At 43.4% G+C, this 25,787-nt stretch overlaps 2 protein-coding genes and 1 long non-coding RNA gene across 7 annotated transcripts in view; 2 read left to right on the forward strand and 1 right to left on the reverse strand.

The window, feature by feature from the left end:
* The first annotated feature begins 99 nt into the window (after nucleotides 1-99).
* LOC125014740 (CD81 antigen-like) lies at nucleotides 100-8,787 on the forward strand. Of its 2 annotated transcripts, XM_047596071.1 has the most exons (8): nucleotides 100-279; nucleotides 2,466-2,580; nucleotides 6,640-6,737; nucleotides 6,817-6,891; nucleotides 7,031-7,144; nucleotides 7,249-7,338; nucleotides 7,898-7,981; nucleotides 8,096-8,787. In XM_047596071.1, exons 1-8 carry the CDS (start codon nucleotides 214-216, stop codon nucleotides 8,159-8,161), a joined length of 708 nt encoding a protein of 235 aa, XP_047452027.1. In that variant the 5' UTR covers nucleotides 100-213; the 3' UTR covers nucleotides 8,162-8,787. The 2 variants fall into 2 exon arrangements, with proteins under 2 accessions (XP_047452027.1, XP_047452028.1); XM_047596072.1 differs by lacking the exon at nucleotides 2,466-2,580 and having other exon boundaries at nucleotides 137-279.
* On the reverse strand, nucleotides 7,021-15,230 carry LOC125014746. The gene is made up of 3 exons (XR_007113532.1): nucleotides 15,096-15,230; nucleotides 12,600-12,715; nucleotides 7,021-7,169 (listed from the first exon to the last, which is right to left on the reverse strand). It is a non-coding gene; the product is annotated as an uncharacterized LOC125014746 (long non-coding RNA).
* Nucleotides 12,738-25,787, forward strand: part of pkp3a (plakophilin 3a) — a 14,632-nt gene continuing 1,582 nt past the window's right edge. Inside the window, exons 1-14 of one of the 4 annotated variants that reach the window (XM_047596028.1) lie at nucleotides 12,833-12,862; nucleotides 14,803-14,856; nucleotides 15,326-15,503; nucleotides 19,232-19,326; nucleotides 19,830-20,584; nucleotides 21,643-21,766; nucleotides 22,413-22,617; nucleotides 23,318-23,522; nucleotides 23,879-23,999; nucleotides 24,088-24,252; nucleotides 24,344-24,526; nucleotides 24,613-24,766; nucleotides 25,102-25,294; nucleotides 25,407-25,494. In XM_047596028.1, coding sequence (XP_047451984.1) covers nucleotides 12,848-12,862; nucleotides 14,803-14,856; nucleotides 15,326-15,503; nucleotides 19,232-19,326; nucleotides 19,830-20,584; nucleotides 21,643-21,766; nucleotides 22,413-22,617; nucleotides 23,318-23,522; nucleotides 23,879-23,999; nucleotides 24,088-24,252; nucleotides 24,344-24,526; nucleotides 24,613-24,766; nucleotides 25,102-25,294; nucleotides 25,407-25,494 — 2,535 coding nt within the window. In that variant the 5' untranslated portion in view covers nucleotides 12,833-12,847. Of the gene's footprint in view, nucleotides 12,863-14,802; nucleotides 14,857-15,137; nucleotides 15,504-19,231; nucleotides 19,327-19,829; nucleotides 20,585-21,642; nucleotides 21,767-22,412; nucleotides 22,618-23,317; nucleotides 23,523-23,878; nucleotides 24,000-24,087; nucleotides 24,253-24,343; nucleotides 24,527-24,612; nucleotides 24,767-25,101; nucleotides 25,295-25,406; nucleotides 25,495-25,787 lie in introns of those variants that run through there. The other 3 variants (XM_047596032.1, XM_047596031.1, XM_047596030.1) reach the window with 3 other exon arrangements.

Below are 25,787 nucleotides of genomic sequence, written 5' to 3' on the forward strand. Positions count from 1 at the left end.
TTGTTCCCTCCACGACCTCTTCCGGTCCTCTTCACTTGGTGGGCAGTGCTCCGTCTCGGTTTTCACTCTTGATTACAAAGGAGGAGTTTGCTGCTGTCGCTTACTCCCCAACTGGCCTCAGTAGTCCTCTGGCAGACACTGTGGGATCCCGGGAAGTAGACAGATCTCACAAATTGATTTGGGCCAAAGGACGACCTGATAAGAAGTGACAACATGGCAATAGCGGGCTGCACGAGATGTATTAAATACATGTTATTCTTCTTTAATTTTATTTTCTGGGTGAGTGGAACTTATTTTACTCGAATTTTCGTGCATGGGCTTTTTTTTTTATCGCCTTCCTAAAAGAAGTCTCTGGTTTTTGTTTGAGCGATTTAACAGCTGGACGGTTAGGTACACATCTGCATTATTCAGAGTATACAGAGTTTCCCGCCCTGCTCTGCTTTAAGCTGCTCAGCGTAAGAGAGAACAGGGCAGCATCAATAGGACAAACACTTAACACAAACCCTTGGTCAGGCAGGAGCAAAACACTGTCACCTTTCATTAATATTTATTTTCAGTATGGCCTATGACCTTCCTCAGTCTTCTCCATGTATTTTTTTTTCTCTGTATTCTCACATGAACGCAGTTTCAGATCCATCTGGCAATTGAATTAACTTATTCTCACATTAGTCATGGACTCTAGATTAAAAAAAAGTTCTGGATCTGTTTTTGGAGGCAGAACTGGACAAATCTTTCATCAGTGCTGGTTGATATCGTGCTGTTTTAAAATAAAAGACAAAAAATGTATATTTTGGGGAAGGGTCTAAGGGGGATCTGCGTCCCTCTGCCATTACCTTTGTCCATACTTGGCTCCCTTCATCACGTCTGATGGTATATTAAATTAAAATGAACATTCACCCTGTAAACCGAACTCTCCTCAGGTCTGCCTTGTTCATCTGGAAACCTTTCACCAGTAAGGGACATGTCGCAGTACTTAAGTCGGCGTATACGACTACATCACATCAGACTTCCTGAAGATGTGTCATCTGCTTTGTGTATTTACTCTTGGTGTTGTGGAATTGATCTCTTGTTTGTGAATTTCCATCTGGTCCGTTGTCTTTTTTTAGGTGAGCACAGTCACCATATCCTGAACACGCACTTGATTGAACGTTTCCTCTGTTGCTTTTGCTGTTGCGCCTGACATTGTAAAAAGTCAGACCCCTCTCTTCCTCATTTTGCTATTTTTCACATTGAGGATTCAGTTTCCTGTTTCTTTGAGAACAATGGAGTGCAGCCAGGGCTTACAAATGTTCAGATGTCTTGATATAAACAATGGAAGGGGCATGTGAGCGATACAAGATTATAGATCTCCGTCTGTATTAGTGGGATAACACTTGTCAATATATTTCTGGTTTATTAGATAGAGAGATAGAGAGGTGGCTGGGAGGTGAGGTTGAATGAAAAAAAGTTGTTGAGAAGGCTTTAAAAAAAGTTATGAGGACATGGTCTGTGTCACAGGTCAGCGAGGTGTCAGGATGTCCTCTCCTCTCATAAGGTCAGTGGACAGGCCACTTCCTGAGCACACGCAGAAGTAAGCAGAAAGGTTTGGAAATTGATCTGAACCTAGAAAGGTCGAGCTTAATATTGTCTTAGATATCACAGTGCTCCAACCACCCTGAAGGTCCCTTTTTAAAGGCTCTTAAAAATGAACAACTGCTGTTTTAATATTCACTCGGATATCGGGGACATACGCGGCTCTGATTCTCCAAACGCGAAGAAATACGAGAGAATACGCTTTTCTCGGAAGATGTGTGTGAGGAGGGGCATACAATAACCTGTAGTCCACTGTGGAAAGAGTTCAACTGGAAAGTAAAAGTGAGATATTTTAGAACCCGCTCCGTAACTTTCAAAGTTGATAGTAGTAAAACAAACCCGTGCTGGTCACCAGACAGGAGAGGTCATACTTTGGGACTCCCCAAAGTTGAAAAACTATTGGGAGGGGATTCGGAAGGAATTATTCTCCATATTGAACATTGATTTACCTCTGATCCCACAGTTTTATATTACTGGAGCACTCCCTAAGGGACGGTGGGAAAAAGGGGAAGCTGTACATACTGCATGTCCTATTATTAATAGCGAGGAAGATGATAACTTTATCATGGCTAAAACCGCGTCCTCCTATTATACCTCAGGGGCAGGAGAGAGTGAAAAAGGTATACGTAACGGAGAAAATAACAGCACAGCTTCATGGGCCCCCATAAGCGAACATTTAAGTGTGTCTATGTGAATCACTGTTAAATGGCCGTCTCAGGGGAACTGTCCAAGTGTATTTGGGATTTGTGCAGAGGATTACAAGTAACCATCCGCTATGTTGTTTACCAAACTGTGTTTTATTTCTTCCGGTTTACCTGTTTAGTTTGAACATTCCTTGAATAAATACTTGGTTTAAAAAAACAAACAAAAAACCCTTTTTCTCTTTGGGACAGCTGGCAGGAGGTGTGATCCTAGGAGTGGCCCTGTGGTTACGCCATGACAGTCAAACCAGCAACCTCCTCATACTTCAGTTTGAAGGCCACCAGGCACCGGGCACCTTCTATATCAGTGAGTACACAAGAGCTGTTCCGGTCTCTCCAGTGTTTGGACAGAACTAATGTAAATCTGCTTGAGTTTCTTTAAAAGTGGGTTCAGAAACTGCACAAGCTTCAGGCCTAAATGTTCGCTAAGAGGTGCGGCCTCATTTTGGCACACACTTCATTTAAACAGACGGCACAATCCAACAAACAATGGACTGAAACACGCTGCAATTATTCATTTTAAGGCATAAACGTTACATAAACGAGCATCATCATGCCTCCTACCCGTTTACTTTCGAGCATCGTCCTTCGAGGACTGAAAATTCATAGTTAGCAGAAACAAACTAATTCATCGAGTTCCACGCCCCAGCTGATGTCCAGAAATAGTGGGCACGGCGCAGCTTCTAAGAAAAGACCGACAGGAAACAGGACCTGCGTAGGTCCACACTTAAGAGCGGCCCGGCCGTCGTCTACGCCTCAGCGTGGCTGTTATCCTGTCGCTGATGGCTGCATACCTTAGGTGATGCTCCCTAGATCAGATAGTTGTACGTGTTTACGACAAAAAGTCCCCCCCCTTCAGGTTCCTTCTGGAGACAGGACGCATATGTCACAGACACAGATGTTGTGGATACAGCTTGTTAGCACGGCGCACAAATAAAGTCATCACGAGCCTTCTGTCGCTCAGTTTTAGGAGATGTGCACAAACACAGAAGTTTCAAATCCCAGAACTGCGAATATGCTATGCCCACTACATGAACTACAGTCATGGTTCATTTTCATGTTTCCTTCACATCCCTCAGTTGGCCCTAAAACCTACAATACATGACACCATTTAAACATTTCAAAGGTCCATCCTCTCGGTCTGTTGTGGCAGTGAACTCTAGTGAGCCCATTAATTTACATTTGGGCTCCTGCTGCTCTCCCATACTTACCCGCCAGTTAAGTATACAGAGCGAAGGGGAGCCTGTGCTTTTTATAGAGGAAAGACGCTTGACAATTTTAAAGGCAGGGCGGTGAGAGAGGCCCGCCCAAGCAGGATCAAGGGAATGTTTCTTTTTTTTCCCCCTCCTCCCTTGAACACACACCCTTGCATAATTCAAATAACCTTGTACATCTGCACATTATCCCTCAAATTAGAGTTTGGATTGGATGTTTTTAGCATGCTGGCACACCAAAGTGGTATTTATGTAAGACTGAAAATATACACGATCCAACCTCTTCACCCGTGCCTGAAGTCACTGCTGGTGGTAGCTGCTTGTACTCCGGTCTGGTTAGAGCCTCAGCTCCTCGCACAGCTGTGTGTAGCTCAAACCTTTTCTGGAAAACACATTTTTTCATGTTCTTGATTGGAGGTAGATGATCAAACCAATACTGATCTCATGGTAACATAACCCTAAGCATGTAAATGGTTAGCTTAGCTTAAAAACTGAACACAGGGGAAACGTCTGGCCTGAGTGCGTCCCTATTTAAAATATGGTTTAAAGGCACCAGTTTACATATTTTTCTGAGCTGTAAATGTGCTGAAAGAGTTGTTGGTCTTGATTTTCTTATTTAATGACAGGTTGTCGCCATCAGTGGAAGGAAGTAACTAAGTACATTTACTCGACAAACCCCACAAATGTGATCCAACATCTGAAATGAATGTTGAAAACAAGACATTGTTAAACATCAAACCACAAACATCAAAATTCCTTTTTTTTGTATGTAGCTACGTCTTAAAATGTTAAGAACAAAGATTTAAGGAAACTCTTTGTTTTTCTGTTTAAATCTGTTTAAAAAGTTGTTAAGTGTTAATTATTAAACTTTAAAGGGGCTGTTACCGTATCTGCTTAGAGTGATAGGAATCCTCGTCTACTCTTTTTCTGATTTGTGTGTAACGTTGTGCAGAGGAACAGTCGATGCTCAAGTACGCGTTTTCTCTGCCCCCCCCTTTTTTTTTCCCACCACCGACGAACGAGAGACAGAAAGCTTTTTTTTTTTTTTTTTTAAATGATCTTCATCTCAGTTTATTGGTGTCATGCTCCTGGAGCTTGTACATGGCTTCACAGCTCCTGCCCTTTATTTTTCCCTTTCTCAACACTGAATAAGAAGCAGAGGGAGAGGTGCGCGGTGGGCTTTTAGTTGTTCGCCTCGTTCTTTTCCACCACCGCACCCCCTCCCGTCTGGAGATTACACTGGCAGACAAGAAATAAATGAACTTCCCCGGGGGTATAAAATCGCCTGTCTCCCTTAAAGTCTCAATAGCCTTCAAACCTCAAAGGGTGTTGTCATAGTAATGGCAGGCAGTGGAAATAATGCCTGCTTTGCCGCATTGCCGGGTTACTGCCCCTGGTAGCCGTTTCTCAGTACAACAAAAACATCAAGTCCTGAAAGAGAAGAAGTGGCGGTTGGGGAGTGGAGACAGACATGTGAGGAGAGGGAACGGTGGTGCGTGATAAACGAGGTACAGTGTGAGGCGTTCGAGGCCTGCACGCGCTACACACTCTCTCTTGGAGCTCTGTCGGACTACATTGGAGGCTCAGTGTGTGTTTTGTTTGCGCATGCAAGAATAGAAAACATCCCGAAAACAGACTGTTCCCAGAACGTCTCACTAAAATAGAAGACTTATTCACATCTTCGACTTGAGCAAAGTATCAGCAAACTGTGTTACATCCTGTTGGTGGAGTGCAGTGATTCTGGGCCTCGGAGTCAGCTGCTGTGTAAAGGTCACACTGTAAATCTGATGAGATGGGAAGGAAGTGCCATGACTGAAATGTATTTATCAAATTTAGTATTATTCTTTCATTAATCTAATCTTGCACCGGATAATTAAATTTCTTTCCGCTTCATCGGCGTGTCTACCACTGGCTGCGTATTATGTCGCAGTCTGTAATCAGGAGCTTTAGCTGTCTGATACATGTAGTTATAGTTAGATAAGTGGGACAAAATGCAGGATTCATACAAATCATCATATAATCATATGATCATACAATCATATGAATGTATTGGACGGATTTCATTTGATTATTTTGAGTTTATGTGGAAGTTCAGGCATTTTATTCATGCACACAATTGATGTTCCTGCAGCTCCTCAGCCTCACACTTCCTAGTGAAAACAAAAAGGATCCGATCACAGGGTTCAGGGGCTTGCACACATTCAAGCAATATTTTCCTGAGCATGACTTACTCCAAATGTGCTGCCATTTATCTACAGGCACATCAAGAAACAGCACAAAAGGTAGGTTAAAGTTACGGGGGAACATTTACTTTTCTAATTTCCGTAGTCGTATGAATTGAAATACAAAACAAGCTTGGAGACTGTGGTAACAATGTTACTGATTACTTTGACGACAGATTTTTATTTTTATTTTTTTTGTTACATTTGAGTCTTTATACAAAAAAATCAGAATTTTTACACTTACACAGAGCTAGTCCAAAAACTACTGTGCGTTTTGCTTTAAGCAGCGGAAAACATAAGTGCCAGGCCTTTGTTGTAACTGGAGCTTTATTGACACCTTTTCCTGCACTGCAGACTGTTCATGAAATAGGGTGTTTTAAAAATATAATTTTTAACTATACTATACTATACTATACTATACTATACTATACTATACTAGCTCTGATTATGAATAATGTACTCTCTTAATTTCAGTTTAATTGCACAAAGATGTGTGGGAGTATATATATGCGGGCATGTGTGTGTCTGCGTGTATTCACGTGGTGCCCCCTGTTTCCTGGGGAAGGATAATTGTCGGGGTCAGGGGTTGTTGCGGAGCGTTTGTGGGGGGTTGGGGGTGTCTGGAAGCCATTTCCTCATCTGGCAGCAGTATGTGTGGAGTCAGCTCCGCCCCTCCCACACAGGATCTTGGAGCGTTTTTTTTTTCTTCACCATGTCAGTAATGTCATGTCACCCCATGGAGAAAGCAGGAGGAACATCCATGAAGTTCAAAAAAATAAGAGATAAATAAATAACTAATGTGTGGATCAGTGAAGGACTTACAGCTCCGACACTGCTGCCCCCTAGTGGCGCTGAGGACGCAATCTCATCACAAATTTTTTGAAGCTCTTGTGTTTGATGGACAGCTTCCCTCTGTCTCTGTGTTCATAGGTGTGTACATACTGATAGCCGTTGGAGCCGTGATGATGCTCGTGGGCTTCCTGGGATGTTACGGTGCCATTCAGGAGTCTCAGTGCCTGTTGGGGACGGTGAGCATCTCTCTTCTTGACTTTTTCCTTCTAAATTAATTCATTTATTTTTACTAATATCCTCTTTATTTTGCTGTAGTTCTTCTTCTTTTTGGTGATCCTCTTTGCCTGTGAAGTAGCCGCAGCAATCTGGGGATTCATGAACAGGGACACTGTGAGTAACACACACACAAATACAGCTGGCTGCGTGTTTGATGTTTGCATTGATGTTGCACCTCCACTCCAGCAGTGAACCTCCCGCGTTTGTTGTTGTGTCTCTCAAACGACCCGCCCGATTTCCCTCTAATCCACAGATCTCCAAAGAGCTGATCAATTTCTACGACTCGGCGTACATCAAGGCCGTGGACGTCTCAGGGACTCCCAGCAAAGAAGGAGCCATCAAGGTGCTGGAAGTTTACCACGCCACGGTACGTCACAGTGGAAAATCACCACCTGTTAAGCAACGTATAGAGGTATAGGTATTTTGATGGTGCACGTTGTTGAATCGGTGGCCTCGTGTTTTCTTCTCCAGCTCGACTGCTGCGGCAAAGGAGACAACACCCCTCTCTTCCTACAAGTCGCCTCCACCTTGTGTCCTGGAAAGACTCCAGATAATTATCAAGTATACACAAATTCTCTGTTCACACCTATAACAAATTTAGAATCACCGATCAGCCAAACTTCATAGATGAACAAGTTCTGGTAGATTCTAATATTGGTGTCAGTAATAAACCGACAATTCAGTTCAGTTCAGTTTCAAATATTATATGGAATATTATTCATCCAAAATCCTGGAAATTAAATGGCTACATACATATAGAGTGTGACAGCCTCTGGAATGAAACCGAACTTCAATCCGTTTGTTAGACAAAGAGGAAACACATTCCTGATTAGTAGTAAGGCATCAGGTGACTTTACTCAGTTCAAGTTATTTGTATCGACCCATTACAGTTACTTCCTGATGGGTTTTAGTTTCCATTCAAACTATATGTTGACGCCACACAGAGTGACACGCAACAAGACAAGCAATATAATCAAAGAAACAACATCGATCAGAATATGATTCCATGATTTTGTCTCAGTGTTTCTGAACTCACTTAGAAACACTCATATAGAACCAGCGCCCTGTTTTCAGCGTGAGGGCCAGAAACGTAATCCCAGTTCTGCCTGTCTCCTCTCAGAGCTGTCACAAGAAACTCACCGACTTGTTCTCTGAGAAGCTCTACCTGATCGGCCTGGCCGCGCTGGTGGTGGCCGTCATCATGGTGAGTGTCAGGCTGAACGTGCCGCTCGGCGGTGCGCACTAAAGCTTTTTTTTATATCAGCTGCGATAGCGACACGGGCAGACATATTGAATTAAGCTGTTCTCTCACATTTAGATCTTCGAGATGATCTTCACCATGGTGCTCTGCTGTGGGATCCGTAACAGCCCGGGGGTGTACTAGGAGTCGAACGAGCGGAAACTGCCCGCATCAGCACCGGTGCTGGAATTATTTTATTTCATGTTTTTCAATGCCTCGTCGTCTTTACGCTTCCAGGACGAGGCGGGTGCTCCTGGATTTATTTTAGTTGAAGGAAAGACGACCTGTTTGTAATATTGCTAATCTATCGGCACTAATCTTTAGGCAGTAATTTAGCTTCTAGCAGCGAGATGTTCTCCATGTATCATACGACATGTCACGTGAATCTTTTATACACACATTATGTCATGAAAAGTCGTTCAGTAGTTCTATTTTTAAGGTTGTATAAATTGTAAATACACTTGTCACGTGTTGATAACACTTAGAGGAGTCCCTGTATTCCCTGACTGATTGTTTGTGTTGCATCTCGCTGCAGCGTGACAGAGTTGTTTAAAGGTTTCAGCTGTGAGAAAATTCTTAATAATCAGGAGGAGTCTGCGAGGAATTTTTTTACCTGACTGTGTGTCTCTTTGTGCCAGATGAACCATCTCATGCTGTCTTACCTTTGTAAGTTTATGAATCACGCCTAATTAAAAAAATACAAATAAAAAAAATGTATTCTCACACAACCTGTTTTAAGAAAGCGAATAAATGATGCCACCTCCCTTGTACAGTTGATCCCCGTCTTTTCATTACCTCCCACCTGTAAGACAACGCATTTTCTCATCATGCAGTGACATCAGGGCCTAGGAATGAGCAGCTCAGTCAGATTCGCAGACCTTTCAAAAATGAAAATGTTTGCGCTGCAAAAAAGGGGGATAATGGACAAATAGGCATTCTTGTGTGACAATTGTTGACTTTTTTATCTGTAAAAATGAATTTTCAGTTCAATTCAAACAATCCAAAGAGTCTAACGACGCCTGACTGAGCCCAGGAAAACCTCCCGTTTGACAGGAGGAAGCCTTGAGAAGGAGATATCTCACATCGGGGGAGCTGTGGGTGGGGTGGGGTGGGGTGGAGGGCGCAGTTGGTGAGGAAATGGAATAAAATGTGGGAGGAGAAGGAAGCAGCAGAAACTATCCTTGCCAATCAATCCCGATCCTTATTTAAAGTGCTCCACCCACAAGTGAGATGATTATAAACAAAGAACGGGTTCGATGTTCTCCTGAGACACATGCTTGCTCTTTAGATCATATGTATTGAATTTCTTCTCACCAGACACAACATTGTGACCTAATATTGTGTGGGTCTCCCGTTAAGTTGTTCCTAAACAGTTTGTGTGTGTGTGTGTGTGTGTGTCTGTGTCTGGCTGAATCCTGCTGAGGATGGCTGCTGCTTTCGAGGAGTGTCATTCCTACAGGGTGGGGGCCTGGTCTGGTCTAGGCGGGAGTTCGCTGACTTATGTCTAAGAAACATCCACATGAATGAAAGGTCTAAAAGTTTCTCAGTGTAACAGTGAATTGTCACGAGGTTTATGTCATTCACTTCACCTGTCAGGGGTTTTAATGTTGTGGCTGATCGGTGCACAGCTGCACTAGGTTACATAGCCCCACATTTTTAATATCACTTTGTGTAAAACAAGCAGATTAAAGTGGATGGAAGTTTGAAAACTAGAGAAGGTCTAGTGGATCAAGTCCAAAGTTCGCTGTTAAGTCAGTTTCCTTCGTTCCTCGGATGCACTACAATATTTTCATAGCGTCACTGGAGATTGTTGTGAACACATCTGACCCCCGAGCGTCCCGTAGAAGTGAAGCAACAGATGTTGCAGTTTCATCTTCATCCCGTTTCATCATGTGACATTTATTTGTAGCAACTCAGCTCCTCTCTCCCGTGTGTGTCCACGGGGGGGCAGTGTGATATGAGCTCACTCAGCACAAGCTTTGTAGCCCCGCCCTCGCCCCCCTGCCCCCCGCCCCCTTGCAGTTGACTGCACTAAAACTCATCTGACTTGTATTTCTTGCACTGTGGCAGCAGACACACCCAGTGCACATGTTTCTTTCTCATTAGAACTCACAGCACCTGTGCATCTGAAACATTTTTTGGAGAAGTGATCACTAGGAAAGCATTTTGAGAACAAAGTATATTTTTATTTCGTTATACTGCGTGTTTTCTTTTAGATTAGTCTGGTCTGTTGTTCGCGGTTAGAGTTTTGCCCCTTGGTTCGTGTTGAGACAAATCTCAAATCTTAAACCTCCAGTACATAATTACATTTAGACAACAGTGTCTTAAGCTCAGCGCGGTGGGTTAAATCTGTGGAAACAGCCTTTCCTGTTTAAATAAGACAATGCTCCTGCCCACAATGCGATGAACTGGAGGCCTTTATCAACCAGCATCGGTGCTCGATCTCGCTAATGCTCTTGTCGATGAATGGGAGGAAATTCCTGCAGCCAGCTTCCTAAATCTTATAGAAAGCCTGAAACCAGGAGAGACGAAGCCGTCGGAACTGCATGTTAATTCCCAAGACAGCAGCCACATGTGGCTGCAATCAACAGTCATTTATTGCACATGAGACAGAGCACTGAAATCTGGCAAACAAATAACTCCCATTCAGTCAGCTTCAGACTCAGATCAGCGTCTCCTATCCAGTCCTCCTCTTCCACTGGATGCACTGTGTACCTGACATCACTGATACAAATGGACGACAGTGGTGCAGCGGCCTCTCATTTGTTGGTATGCGCATGTATGTTTCGCAAACAAACTATGATATGTTTACGCAGACATTATGTAACATATATAACCAGAGCTATTTGTCTGTACTGCAAACAACTAGTATTCCACAAATGTGCAAGCCCACATCATTCGGCAGAAAGGCCAGTGGAGCCAAAGTCAATAAAAACGCACCGATCATCTGACTGAAGGCAGCAGGGGTGGAGGGTGCTAATTCTGCAGAAAATCTGTCCAATGTCTGAGGCAGCGTAAAATCAAAAGTGTTCGGACAGTTACTCATCCGTTCGTTCTTCAGCCACTGTGCCTTTAAACAGTGTGACGTTAATTCAAGTTGGTCCCTTTAGAACAGGATGCCCAAATTGCAGGAATGCAAAAATAAGAGGACTGTCTCACATGGAGTCAGTCAAAATCATCACGTTTTCCTTTTTCTTTTTTTTAAAAAAAATAAAAACCTTCCCTCTGCTCGGTCTCTCCGTCTGCTCCCTCATGGCTCTGCTTGCTCTCTATTCTTTCTATCAGCAGTGAAATCATCAACAAATACCGTTGTGTGCTTTTCATAGTCAGCCACACATGAAGATGTTAGATGGGGGTGTTTGGTCTTGAACATTTCCAAGCCAGAGACTGGTTTCTCAGGTTTCTGTGAACTTTTTTAAGGCTGACCAGCATTTTCAATCCTCTGAGGTTCAGACCCAAACGTCTTCTCTTGACTGATGACAATAAAACGCATTTGTCTAAATCCTGGATCCCAGAGAAGTTAGAGTGGGGCTTCTTCACCATGGAAATGATTTAATCCACAAAAATGATCTTCTTCTTTGTCCGTCATATAACCTGCTGTGAGGTTCTTCACCCGTATGGTTACTTCTTTACTTCTCTCATAAGAGTGAGGAGAACGTCGCTGTCTGATGAAAAACACGATTTTCATACCTGCTTTTGATACATGCTTTTTGACTGACACTTCTGACATCCAATGGAGATACATTTTAAATAGATTGCGTCTTAAAGCGTCGTTCCACTGGTCATATAGATACCAATCTCAGTTGCAAGGGTAGAATGTGGAAAAGTTGTATACTGTAGAAAGCCGAAAACTTCAAAAGTGGAGATACGTGTTTTTTATACGATAGTTAACCTTTGTGTGAACTTACATTTAAAGCAACGCACATCAGCCCCCAAAAACAGAGCTTAAGTGTTCACTTACTTTTTGAAAACTTGTAATATGGACAATGTTACAATGCTAAAAGAAGCTACAGTAGTTCTTTGAAAAAAGAAAACGAAAGCTCAAACTTTAACATGGTATTTCATTTCAAACTGAAATAAGAACCTGGAAAGTGAAATGGTCCAGATAGAAACGTACAGTACGCCACTAGTTCGGTTTGCAAATGTCATCCCAGACCTGCGGCTGAGGACTGCAGTTCACCTGTAAAACGTCAGAACCTCTCACCTTTGCTTAATTTGAATGAATATCACAGGAATATCGGGGAGACAGACGGTTACTACTGACGCATGAAACAACACCCAGATCATGGGTGTCACTCTTTTACAGTCACTTTCTCTGAAACACACACACACGCACACACACACACACACACACAGGTACACAGAGACACTGCCCTGGGTGAGTAACATTTGGGCTGATTTGTGTCACTGTTAGTTTGGTTTGTGGTGGGAACTCAGCAGCAGCTGTCTGCCCTGGTGCTACTGTGCTGACTGAGTGAGTCACCAATGAACTGTTAAAACACAAGCTACATCGTCCATCGCGAGTCACACACACACTAAATAGACAACAATGAAAAAGAAAAGTATAATGTGGAGGACTCACGCGGCCTCCCCGTCCATCCCAGTATTACGGTGTGCCCTCCTCTTCCCCAACACACCCCTGTGATGTAGTTCTCCTCCTTGACTCATCTCTTTCTTTTGTCTTTGTGCTGCATTTACCTATGAAAGGGAATAGTCATTTTCAGGGCGGTTACTTGGATCTGATACTTTCGAACGGCCATAAGATCAGTTCAGGACAGGTGAACGCTCACACAGAGGAGAACATCCACAGTCGACTCAGCTTCAGCAGCGATGGTAAGTCAAAAGGTATCAGACGATATTCATACTTAATTTTTTTAAGCTGTTTGGATGAAACTGAATTTGACTGTGATTACTTTTTGCTACTTTTGCTCACTTATTTGCATTAAGCTCCTGTACGTGAGGCTGTTTATTGTTTAAACTGGCAAATACACTATGACAGTGAAGCGTGTAAAGATTTGGAAAGAGCACGAGGAAATACATGAAAGGTGATTTCTCAGCCCGTAGGTAGAGGAAGGTAGATCATGTTACTACAGATCTCTTATTGCGTCTGTTTCAGTGTAAACCCATTGACTTTGATCTGCTTTGGGGGAAATTAAATCCCCAGCCTTCCCCTCGGGAAAAGATCAGCCGAGTGACTAACCTGTAGACAGGTTCTTCTTCAAAAAAAAATTGTCTCTGTTCAAAAGCATTTCACAATACGAGTGTTTAGTTATAAGTAATCTGGTTAGATAGAAATGTTTATTCTGTGATTTATTCTTTTTTTTCTATTGAGCATTCACCCAGACACGAGGGCACTGCACAGAGACATGCAAAATGCAACATGTCCTCTTCCTTTGTATTGGATACAGTGACTCACAGTTGCTAAGCCCAAATAAAACACACTAGATAAAACCTAGGTGTGGTTCAGACTTAATAACAGAGTGCGACTGCGCCACACCTGCATTCATACCTAACGTCATTTGCACGAAATTATTATGCGATTCGGTGAGAACAGAGCTCCACATAGACCCCAGTGATCATCTGTGCGCCATCTTTTTGTACAGTAGCTACAAAAAGTAGCCACAAAGAATGGAGAAAGAGAAAGGGGAACAAATCAGTGCGCCTCAAAGCCATCCTAATGCGTGATCATAATCCATGATAAGATATCTTATGCTTGATGGGGCCAAATTGGCAAATTGCCCTCAAACGTATTTACAAGACTCAGACCTCATAACACTAAGACAACACATACTTCCTCTCCTTGGTGATTTTAAGCAAAATCGTTGAGACGTTGACAGTCAAGTGAAAAAATGATGAACAAACAGAATCCTGGAAGTATTCAGATCCTTTCTTTAGCCAATGTATAGCTCCGTGTAAAAGTTTATTGTTGTATCGTTTATCAGGTGAAAGTACCGGAAGTGTTATCAGCTTCATATGTTGCTCAACGTGCAGATTAGTGGAACTTTTACTCTTATTTTTTTTACTGGATTACCATGCATTACTGAGTCACATGCAGTGTGTGAGTGAAATCTCAGGGCACAAAAGGGCTGCCAGATAATCCAACGAAATGAAAGTCCTCAAGTTAAGTGGCCAGAACACCTCTTCAGATGATCCGTTCAATGAAAATACAGGATTTACAAGGCAAAAAGCAGACGTTCCAAACATTATAGTAAAAAACAAGAATCACATGATCTTTTACAATACTGTTATATAAATGTACTCCGTCAACTTTCATCAGTTAAATGTTTACAAAGTTGGAAAGGTAAGAGTGTTCCGGGTGCTCATTTGGAGCACTGTTTATTATTATTATTACTCAATTACCATGCAGTACTTGCCATCGCTTGTGTTTGTGTGTGTAAAATCCCAATATTGAATACACTAAAGGCTTTCAAATAAAATAAAATAACTAAGTAAAATAGGCATACAATTTTTTTTGAATCCTTGAGCGCATTTACACTCTGCCACACCAGACCATCCTCAGATGGGTTTTGTGAGCAAAAAAAAACAGGCACTCAAAAGTTTAGAGTGAAAAAAATTACCTATATGATCGTTTACTTAAGTTAGTGTAGTTATAGTACAACAGACAAACGTAAGTGACATCAACAAAATGCATTATAACACATATAATGTATTTTTTATATATAGTATTTTGATTATTTAGATCACTGTGTTATGCTAGGTCGATTTTAAAGTCTTAATGTGTTAAAGTGACCAGTACCTACAGCAATATTTCCCTCTGAATACAGCGGCAGCAAAGAAGAAAGAAGTCTCAAATTATTAAAGGACACGGTAGCCAAAAGGTAACACCACAAAACACACCGACATTTCCGAAACAGTTTCCCACAGTTTGTTGCCGACATATGTTCATGTTTTCCCCCGCGATGGAATATTGCCAAACCACACAAGCATCGTGAACTCTCGTTACGTTTTAGTTTTTTATTGTATCACTGAGATCTCTGCCACTGCGATTGCGTTTAGCAGAATGAGATGTGACTCAACCCAGAGTAATGTGACTCTTATCTAAATAGGACTAGCTCACCTGTGAGTCAGGTACTGCTCTCGGCTCTCGGAGGCTCCACCTCCTGCGGGCGCACAGCTCTGAAGCGCTCGGTGCGTCCTTCTCCCCCCCAGACAATTCGAGCTGCCACGACGCAGAGCGCAGACGGCCTTGTCCGCACCAGTTTGCAGCATAGACGGCCTGGTCGGGTCACTTAAATCGTCACAATGAGCCTTGCGGCTTCAGACAACGTGTTTATGTCTGCTTTGCAGCCCAACAACTCGGTCACCACGTACGCGCTCCCGACGGAGATCCAGATCGGGAACGGGGGATCCACGTCGGACGAGGTGGCGAAGGCGCGGCGCGTCCAGCAGCAGGTCAAGATGAGGCTGGCGGAGAAGTCCACACTTCCGCGTCAGAATGGATCGGCCGCAAACTACGCCATGTCAGGTAAACGTCAAGTTTCTTCACTCCCTTACTCAGGGCGCTACACCAGTTACTTTGTAGAGAGAGTGAGACAACATCCTAAGTCTCCACGCAGGTACAGGGACAGGTATATATGCATAGTTGTTTGACTATAGAACTGGCTTTATAGCCCAGAGCTATAGGTTAGACTTGTGTCAACAACTTAAAAACAGCTGGAAAAAAGTATTTTCCTGAGCTTTGTGTTATTTGATTTAATACTGGGCGTCAAATAATGCACGTCCCACCTGACATTGTGTGATCTTCTTAATATTTACAAAACATTCAAATCCCTACAAGGTTTTGTTTGTCTTCTGGAAACACACCCGTCAGGTACACTCATGGATCATCAACATAGAGAACAAAGAGTGCCATTTTCCATGTTTAAATTGTGCGGATTCACTGTCAGTTATTCAATTAATCGATTAATCAAGTGTCAGTGAATAAGCAGTAACGACAGGAAAACCACATTGCTGGAGCTCACAGTGAAGTTATCAAGTGTTCACTTTCGTGTGACCGACAGTCTGAGACACTAAGATATTCCGTTAGTCAAGAACACCAGACAGTAGCCAATATAACAGTAGTTTTTAATTATTAAAATCTCTCGGGTGATCAATCCAGTTTTAATGGATTAGAAATCTAAAGCTATAAACACATTTATAGTGAACAGACCAGTCGATTTATTAGTTATCTTTGTCAGACTGAGGGATTACTGGGACTCTCTTTGTCTTTTTATTCATTTCTCTCAAACTTACTAGTGACTCAGATAAGTGGGGTGTTTTTGCTTTCAAAAACAAGTGTGAACTTGACGTTGTTTATGGGTGTGGGGCTGGAGGGAGGGAGCCATGCTTTTCCCTGCTCAGGTGTAGGAGACCTGTTTTTCAGCTTATTTGTGCCTTTCTAAATGTGTCCTGAGCTGAGCCTTGCTGTTTCTCATGTCATGTCCGTGCACATGAGAAATGGTTAATGTGTAACTGGCTCAAACAAGTGCTGCTTTCATAAACTTCCCTGATAGCAGACCACGATGAAAGCCTCCCTCTGTGGGATTGGGTTTCAGGCATTACTCAGCATGAAGAGAGCACGGATGAGGAGACACCTGGGAGGTGACGGTGTTGTGAGAACCAGCTGTCTCGTTGTCTCCTCAAAGATGTCACGTTGTCAGAATTCGTCTGTCTGGGTCGCCTTGGCACTGAGACAGCGTTTAGGTGGGGCAATTACGTAAGCAGGGGTGAGACTCTTGACTACGGGAAATTGTTTCCTGGAGAGTCTGGAATTAGTTCAGTTTGATGATGCAATTAGGGAGCTGAATGAGGTTGGCATAGCTGCACAGAATCCCAGACTTGTTTTCCCTCTGAAATCTAGTGAACAAAACCTCTGCACCTGTTTGTTTCTTGATGCGCGAAGACATTCCTTCATGTCTCACTGTTCGCTGAGTGCAACCAAACCGCTGAAGAACAGGCCAAGCAGTTCAGCGTTAGCACTTTGTTTATGTGACCTCTGAATTCTGGGCTGCGTGGAGAGCTTTTTTACTCACTCTTCTAGTTTTAGCATTTCCCAGAGGCATTGGTGATACCTGCCCTGACAAGTGAACATACTGTTCATGCTGTTTTCTATTGGCTAGAAGGTGCAGGGACATACTGCTAAATAGGTCACTGCAGGTGTTTAGCTCCATTATAATTGTCAAACACTCTTACCTGGTATCTCTAACCATCATTTTTGGAGACTTTTGGAGAAAATATAGTCTTAAAATGAGAGTTTGTATTTGAAGATCAATCTTCCCAGGCTTGTATGAGAGATGTATTTCTTATAACACAATGGTAAATGGGTAATGCCGCCATTCAGTGGTTTGTGGCTTCAGAGATATTTATTATGAATGCATAAATGTGTGCACATGAGGGAAACGCCCAGGGGATTCGTCAAGAAATGTTTCCCACTCTGCATCTGAAAGCACTTTGACAGTGATTGAATGGTGTTCGTAGGTGGACAAGTCTCAGCAGAAAACTAGTGAGAAACAGAAGGCTTTAGCCCTGGCTTTAAGATAAATCCCGTTTTTTTTTCTCCAAAGATTTTCCAGAGAAAAGAAAGAGTTCCCTCGCTGAGGGAGTTTTCAGGGCGTGAATCATGACTCGCCTCGGTAAAAGGCTGCCACCCTCAGGTGTGTTGGGCGTTGGTCAGGGGTAGGGCCTGAGGCGGTGTCACTCATTCCCTCCTGCACCAAGTGGTTTCGTGTCTGTGTGTTTTACAGTAATAAACAGTGGAGAGACTTTAGCGCTCTCCTCTGTTTAGACCTGTGCTTGCTCTGACTGAACACACATGTAGCTACAGGAAGTGCTACGAACGCCCACATGAATCCGTCTTTGTTTTGATTCAAAAATATTACTAATTTACCTGACACAAGATTATGTGTCTGAGATGAGCATAATTAGCTTTAGCCTCATGTCAGAACATTAAGTGCGTTACAGGTTCAAACACTGGACCGTCATATGTTCCGCAGAAGACGAATGCCTTGTTTTTTCTTCTGGATGCACCTTAATGTTTTGCTTTTGGTAAGTCTTAAATGGACTTCCATGACTCTGAACAATAATAACCCTGTTCAGATGAATTTCCTTGACTTTTTATCTACATCAGTCACAGCAGGCCAATGTCCAAAAACCTACAGAACTAATGGCACGCCAATAAACCTCAGCTGTACTTTGTGTTTTAACACACTACTGCGTGGATAGATATCATTAACATTGTTTTATCGTCGACATATGCCGCTTTAAGTTGACAGAAGTATTTGGGTCAACAGACCGTTGCTCAAGCCTCTTACAATAGCGAACAACCTGGTACTCGCCTGCTATCACACTCACCTCTTGACTGACTGAGGTTGCCCTAATCTAGCACGAGACACAAAACATGCACACAGTCTGCGCTGAGAGAAAGGTCTTTGTGCGTTGGATATAAGTTGCTCTCCGTGTGACGGGTAACCGGAGGCCTGGTCAGACTCTGCAGTGCAACAGGACACCTGCTATTCAAACTGTAATGTCTCTCATGCAAATGATTATTGTAAATTAAAGAGGTGTGACATCTTCTTAAAGGCATCGTGCTCTGATTAATCTAATTCGACTTTTATTTTTCGATTTTATATCTCTCTATATATTTGTTTAAATTAAATTACTCCAGTGACAATTTGTAAACAGTTTAAATGTTGGACTTTAATGAGGAAAATGTGTGCTATCAAATCATCACGGTTTCCGTCACTGTGTTGTTTCAGTAGGTGACTTGATGCTGTTTTATTTATGCATGCGGTAAGGCTCAGTGATCGGCAGACAGCATGCCCCGCGAACACATGAAAAAAGCCGTGGTTATTGTGTTCCAGGTGAAATCAAAAAGAGATCCTTGAAATTAGTTTAAAATGTTAAAAATGTCCTTAAATGTGTGTCGTGTCTCGGCGGCGAGAGTGAACTCATAAAATCCAGGGAAAGGTGTTGTCGCATTGTACGCCCACACTTGCATTGTACGCCCACACTTGAACCCTTGAAGGAACTCAGTCAGAGGCTGAGTCAAGAGGAGTCTGCTTTCAGGACAGAGATAACTCCCTTCTAGGATTAACTTAGTCATCATCTTTGTCAAAATTAGTTAAGTAACGTTTCAGCTGATTTAGAACCGTGATGTCTTGCTCCATGTACACACAAATGTTATGTTTAATCGCCATGTGTATTGATTCATTTCAGACTACGGTGGCGGTTCGTCGACGGCGCACTACAACACCTACACCCCAAATTACAGCTCTAGGTCCGCCTTTGCGATGTCAGGCTCCAGAACACTGGTGAGTACCACAACATTATTAAGCTAATCCACTGTGTCGTTTAACTTTGTGTAAAAAAAAAAAAAAAATACAACAACAAAAAACACACTGCTCCCGACTCTGTGCTGTAGGTCACAGCATGTGTGGTATTTCACAGTAGGCTGTGATGAGATCAGCTCGGAGTTTTCAAGTCCACCCTCTAGATTCCTCTATTTTAGTGATTCAATAAAAGACTCTGAAACATCGGTGGCTGCGCGCCACTCATGTTTGAGCTCATAGTTTAAGAGGAACTTGAAGGTACATTTTAGACTCCTGAATCATACAAATTAATGCAACATAAAGCACTGAGGGCTAGACCTCTGCTTCCATTTGAAGTCACACGCCTCTGATCAAATTAAGAAACCATTTCGGATGTAGTGACTCATTAGCAATTCATCCCCACGCACTGGGAAGTTTGCTGGAACTTATTGAGCAACTCGGCTTACACGCTGCGTCGTAATACTAACTCCTCTCTTTTTCCGCAGGGCCCGTCTGTATCCATCCATAAGTCAGGCTTCACCTCCCGGTCGACTGGCCCAGAACTGAGTCAGTTTCAGAAGATGAGTATCGGGGGCGGAGGTGCTGGTGGCGGCGAATATTATCAAGAAGACCTACGCATGGGCGGCTACCAAGGGGGCACGAGACAAAACCGAATGATGGAAGCAGAAACCATGTCCATGCATTCGATGCGGCAGCCTTTACAGGTGAATTCCTGGGTGGTCGATAACAGCGACGCTGGGAGCTTAATGTCCGAACGGGACGCCACCTACGGCCGCCAGTATGCTCAGAGCGCAATCAACGGCTACAGTGGCCAGATGAGACAAGGAGGAGGCACCATGACCTATCCAGCGCCAATGCGCCGATCTCTTAGTGGTACTCTGTCCCGTGGCGGCGGGATGACAGCAGGGGGGCAAGAGATCGTCCAGCAGCATTCCTTCAAAGGCCCAGCCCACCGCACCATCAGTAGGATCACAAACCGAAACAGAATGAGCATGGGAGGCGTGCCTATGGGCCTGCAGCAACAGCTGTCCTCCGGTGGGAGCACCTACAGAGGAGGAGCAGACATGGTGGATTCAGGGTTCATGTATGGCACCTTGCAGTCTGGTTCCCAGGGGAACTTATTAATGCAGCAGCAGCGCCAGGGCACTCTGTCCCGTGCCATGTCAGTCAAAAGCATGCAGAGCGTGGGCAAGGGCGTGGACGTCTACTACCAGGAGAATGGCATGGGCAACCTTAGCGGGTGAGAAGCTCTCAAACTCAGACATTTTCTCTGCTCACATTCACGGGGACGGGGAGTTCGGCTCAGGCGCTGCAGTTTCTTCTGTGCCTGACCGATCTTTGGTGTGTGTGTGTGTGTGCGTGATGGTCGGCTTTAATTGACTTTACATGCAAATGCCAACGTTCACATTTGATCCGTGATATTTTACGAGCCTCAGCAACCAAACTGAATGCGCCCTGACGTTGACTTGATAAACAAAAAACATGAAACAATGAATTAACCAACTACCAAGTATTCTCTGTGTGTGACGGCCTTCTGCACGCCCAATGGCCTTGCAGTTGTAGCAGTTGCCTATGGGTTGTTCCTGGACTTAACTGCCCTAATCAGCCACCATCCTCTGCCCTAAAGCCGCTAAAGGTTTTTCTGCACTTTATAACTCTAATTAGCACTGTAGTCAGTGAAGCCAGTAAGTCATTAATGATAAGCTAATGCATTATTTATTTATTTTTTTGCTGACATTAAGAGTGACAGTAGCCTTAGTGCTTTGTTATTATTACTCCTTAACATACACCTATTACTCAATAAAAGTGACGGTTTACTTTAGTCTCTCTGGTGACTCAGTTTTTATATTTCAACCCGGACGTCACTGACATTCTGGATGAGGTGACGAACTAGTGGGATTGTGTCACAGCTCTCTTCTGTCGGGAGTTGTTTTGGTGGGTGTGTGTGATGGGAACAGTGTATTTCATAAGAGCTGTGGATTGGGAGGCGGCTCCATAGTGGCAGAACTGGTTTAGGGTGTGGCAGCTTAGTTTCAGGCCTCACATTTCACTCATCCCACAGAGTGGGGTTGTTAGGCAATCTGATTTGCAGAGCACTGTGTGATTTGGAAGAAATTCAACAAGCTCAATTTTGAACCCGATTTTGTGACCACAAATCATCTGCCAATAATCGCCCACGGCTTCATTCCGACATCCAAAGGACATATTTTGTGCTACCAAACATAACAACAGTGTCATAACATAATTAAATGGTTTAGATTCTTTGGTTGAATTTGTTTTTGTTTGCTCCTTCTTCAGGATGGACTCCTTGGACATGGAGACAGCTGTGGCTTACCTGTGTGAGCCTGACGCGGCATTGCAAGTAATGGGTGCTGCGTTCATTCAGCACCAGTGTTACAATGACAACGACGCTAAAGACGAGGTACTTTGCACTGAGTAAACATGTGGCTAGAATTCCTCCGGTCCTTTCCTCTCTGCAGTCATTTCAAATATAGGCGTTCACTGATGGATGTCTCTGCACTTCTGGTGACATTAAATTACAGCTTTGCGTTCTTCCTGCTTCGCTCATCTCCCGCAGATTTTATCGCTGCTGTATCTGGACTCTGCCCTGCATGGGTGTTGAAATATAGATGTTTGGTGCACAGTAAAACAATGTGGCACAGTTGCTCAGTTCGGGCTTGTGCGTCTAGCATTGTGTGAACTTACATAATGTTTTTATATTAAAGACATTATATTAAACTCAATTGGGTAAACATCCTACCTTTCTCGCTGAGCATTGTTTGAGAAAAGTGACACCACCCTAATGTTTGTGTAGTAAACTTGAATGGTTAGTTAGTTTAGCGTAGGATGAAGACAGGTAACAGGACAAAGCAGAAAGCCTAGCTTAGTGTGGAGCCAACAAAATCATCACAACATCTCAGAAGTTAGAAAATATGAACCTAATTAAAGTCATTTCTCTGTGGCTTCAACTGTGCCTTTAAAGCATCAGTACATTTTGCATCAGATTTGTTTTCCATGGGTAAACCTTTTATGTTTTTTTTTTTTTTTTTTCTACATTTCTTTCCTAGGTACGTACGTTGAATGGCATTAAAGCACTGGTGAGCCTGTTCAACAGTGACAACGAGGAGGTGCGTCGTTATGTCACCGGCGCCACGCGCAACCTCATCTATGAGAACATGCAGAACAAGATCGCCCTGATCAATGAGGGCGGCATCCCTTCGCTGGTCAAGGCGCTCAGCGAGCCAGATGATGAGCTCCGCAAAAACATCACAGGTGAGAAGATCCCAGCGTCAATAATTAGAATGAAAAACGTCAATCTGTGAAAAACATTACGCAGCAAGGAGAGCATATATCCCTGATGTTTTTTTTTTTGTGGAGTTGCAATGGGATGCTACGTGATCGCACCGGTATCCTTGAAATTCCTTGAACAAAGTGTAGCCTTTGAAATTGATATTATTCAAAGCCGTCGGACGATGTTGGGATTTTACAAGGCATGTCTGAGAACATAGAGAGTAAAAGGTGGAGCTCTACAGGACAACATGTGTGTGCTTTGGTTAAAGGGAGTGTGTAGGAGATGTCTGGGCTTGTGGACCAGCCGTATAGCTGCCACTCCTTTGTTAGAGTACTTGTCACTTTTTCCCTAGGGCTGTTACACCTTGATTTGTATCTGTTGGAGCCCTTAGAGACTAATGCCTTTATACATGCAAGGATTTTAGAAGTTCCCCAACTCCTGTATGTCCGTTAAATAATTTTCAGTTTGTTTTATTATTTTCTTCTGCTCTGTATGCTGAGAAACCACTTTTGTCTCAGTGGTAACTACTATCCTGGCCCTGACACAAAGACAAGTGATGGACAAAAGTTACGTTAACCTAATTAGCTGCTGGCTGCGTCTTCAAACTGAGTGGACGTCTATGAGAGAGTATCACTTTTCTTCAGTGAAGCATAACTAAATGTCAGTTTTGCTTTTGTGCAGGCATCCTGTGGAATATGTCCTCCAAAGAGAATCTGAAGGAGAAACTGGCTTCTGAGACACTTTCTGAGCTCACAGACAAGATCCTCATCCCTCTGGCCACCAAGGAGAAGAATGAGTCAGAGTTCGATAACTATGAAGACTCTACGAGCATCAAGGAGTCCCATTCTGAGACGGAGATTTTTTGCAACACCACGGGATGCCTCAGGTGCAGCTCACTTACCTCTCTCTGATTTCTGTGGTTGCAACATGGTTTGCTGCCTCTTCTTCTGCTGAGGCTCTTGCTGGCTTTATCGGTATCTGCTTTGTTCTCTCCCATGACATTATTTGAATATTCTGACTTTGCCCCAGTCTTCACTTATGTGTCAGCTTACGGTTCCCCGAAGTTTAACCACACCCAATACTCTTCCCAGTTACTTTGTTCTACTCTCTGTCTCGGGCGCACCCTGCACACATCAAACCAACTCGTACTGCCATGTCTGTGTGCACCTTGTGGCCAAAGTTGTGATACTAGAGTGAATGTCAGTAGCTCTCTAACTTCTCACTTGCTTTGTGCATGTCCAGGAACCTGAGCTCTGTGAGTCAGAAGACCCGTGATCAGATGAGAGACACACGTGGACTGGTGGACTCTTTGGTGGAATACATCTGTGCCTGCCTTAAAAGCAAGAGCAAGTCAGAAAGCAAGGTGAGACGAGAGTCGAATTGAAGCTGTTGCACTGGCTCAAGCCTAGTTCTGTTTGTGTATTTATTTTGTCTGTGTGCGTGTGTCTTAGGGGGTTGAGAATTCGATGTGCATCCTGAGGAACCTTTCCTACCAGCTCTACAGTGAAATTCCTCCGAACCATGCAAGAACTCTGGATGGACCAACCAGAGATCAGGACAAGGAGTTGGGTGAAGCCATCGGTTGCTTTACACCTAACAGCAGGAAGGCCAAAAATGTATGTGTACAGGAAATTCAGCCAGAAATGTATGTGCATGGACTAGACTGCTCATCCTAACACTTTATTTTTCCTTTTCCTTTTCTGACAGAAGAAGAACGTAAATCTCTCCACTTTAAGTGAAGTTTCCAAGACGCCAAAGGGTATGGCGTGGCTGTGGCACCCTCAGATCGTGTCGGTGTACAACCAACTCCTGCAAAAGTGTGAAACCAACGCAGTGACCCGCGAGGCAGCTGCCGGATCTCTGCAAAACATCACTGCTGGAGACAGGAGGGTGAGTAGCATATTCATCAGGCCCGGGTCAAATGCACTCGTCTGAGTTTTGGTCGTATTTTAATTAGCCGTCTCTTTGACCTGCAGTGGGCTTCCGTGCTGAGCTGGGTGGCTCTGGACAGGGAGCGTATGCTGCCGTGCCTGCTGAACTACCTGCGTACAGACCATGATATGGAGCTGCGTTCTCTTACAGGCCTCCTACGCAATCTGTCCCGCCATGCCGCCAATAAGGATGAAATGGGTTAGTATTTTACTTTTTCTTGGTGTTATTGAGATGCCGTCCATTTGCATGTAAATTAAGAACGCCTACATAACATTATTTGGAGGCCAATATGATAATGTGCAACCTGCTGACAACTGAATAACCGAACCACTCCTACATGCTATTAGCACTGAATTTGAAACGTTTTCATCTGAATTTATGTGGCTTGAATTCCCCTTTCTGGACGCTTTGCAAATTGGTTGACCCCGGGCTTAGATCTTAATGTTAAATTCTGATTGGGGCAAGGAGATTTGTGACATGTCCTTTCTTTGAAAAATATATATTATATAATATATTGTTATTGATTTATTCAGCCACAAAGAGTGTGGGCACCCTCGTGGAGAAGTTGCCAGACAATGGAGTTGAGAAGGAGCGCACCGTTGACACCGTGGTCAACATCTGTGGTTTCCTCAACAACCTGGTGACCTGCAGCGCCTTAGCCGCCAGGGACATCTTGTTCTTTGATGGCGTGCCAAAGCTGCTGGAAATCAAGAAGTCAACTGGCAGGTCTGTGACTGATCAAACACGCTGCAGTACAATATTGTAGTTTTAATACCGGATTATCTCATCAAGTTATTTGTACTAAGAGTTAACTGTGGTTCAAACTTTTCTTTTCCAGCCCTGGGAAGATGAAAGCGGCAAAAGCAGCTTCGACAGTTCTCAGCAACATGTACAATTACAAGAAATTTCACAAACAGTACTTAGCGGTAAGAGACTGCACAAATCACGATACAGCTTTGAGCTCTGCATTACTGATGAAAGTATAACCAAGAAGTCAAGTCAGAAAAAAACAATAATACGTCACATGTACGACACAGTGACAGTTTTGAAAATGGGTTGTCTTAAAACGTTTCAGGAAAAAAAAGCTTTGCCTAATGCATGACTTATTAGACTCAAGTTTCTGTTTTTGCCATCTCCAAACTTCATCTATTCGTTTCACAAGAAAAGATGTAATTTGTTCTCAGGTCAGGGCATGACACTTCGAAGAATGTCCTGGCCC

The sequence above is a fragment of the Mugil cephalus genome, chromosome 10 (assembly GCF_022458985.1).
Source record: "Mugil cephalus isolate CIBA_MC_2020 chromosome 10, CIBA_Mcephalus_1.1, whole genome shotgun sequence".
In the NCBI taxonomy this organism is placed as follows: domain Eukaryota; kingdom Metazoa; phylum Chordata; class Actinopteri; order Mugiliformes; family Mugilidae; genus Mugil; species Mugil cephalus.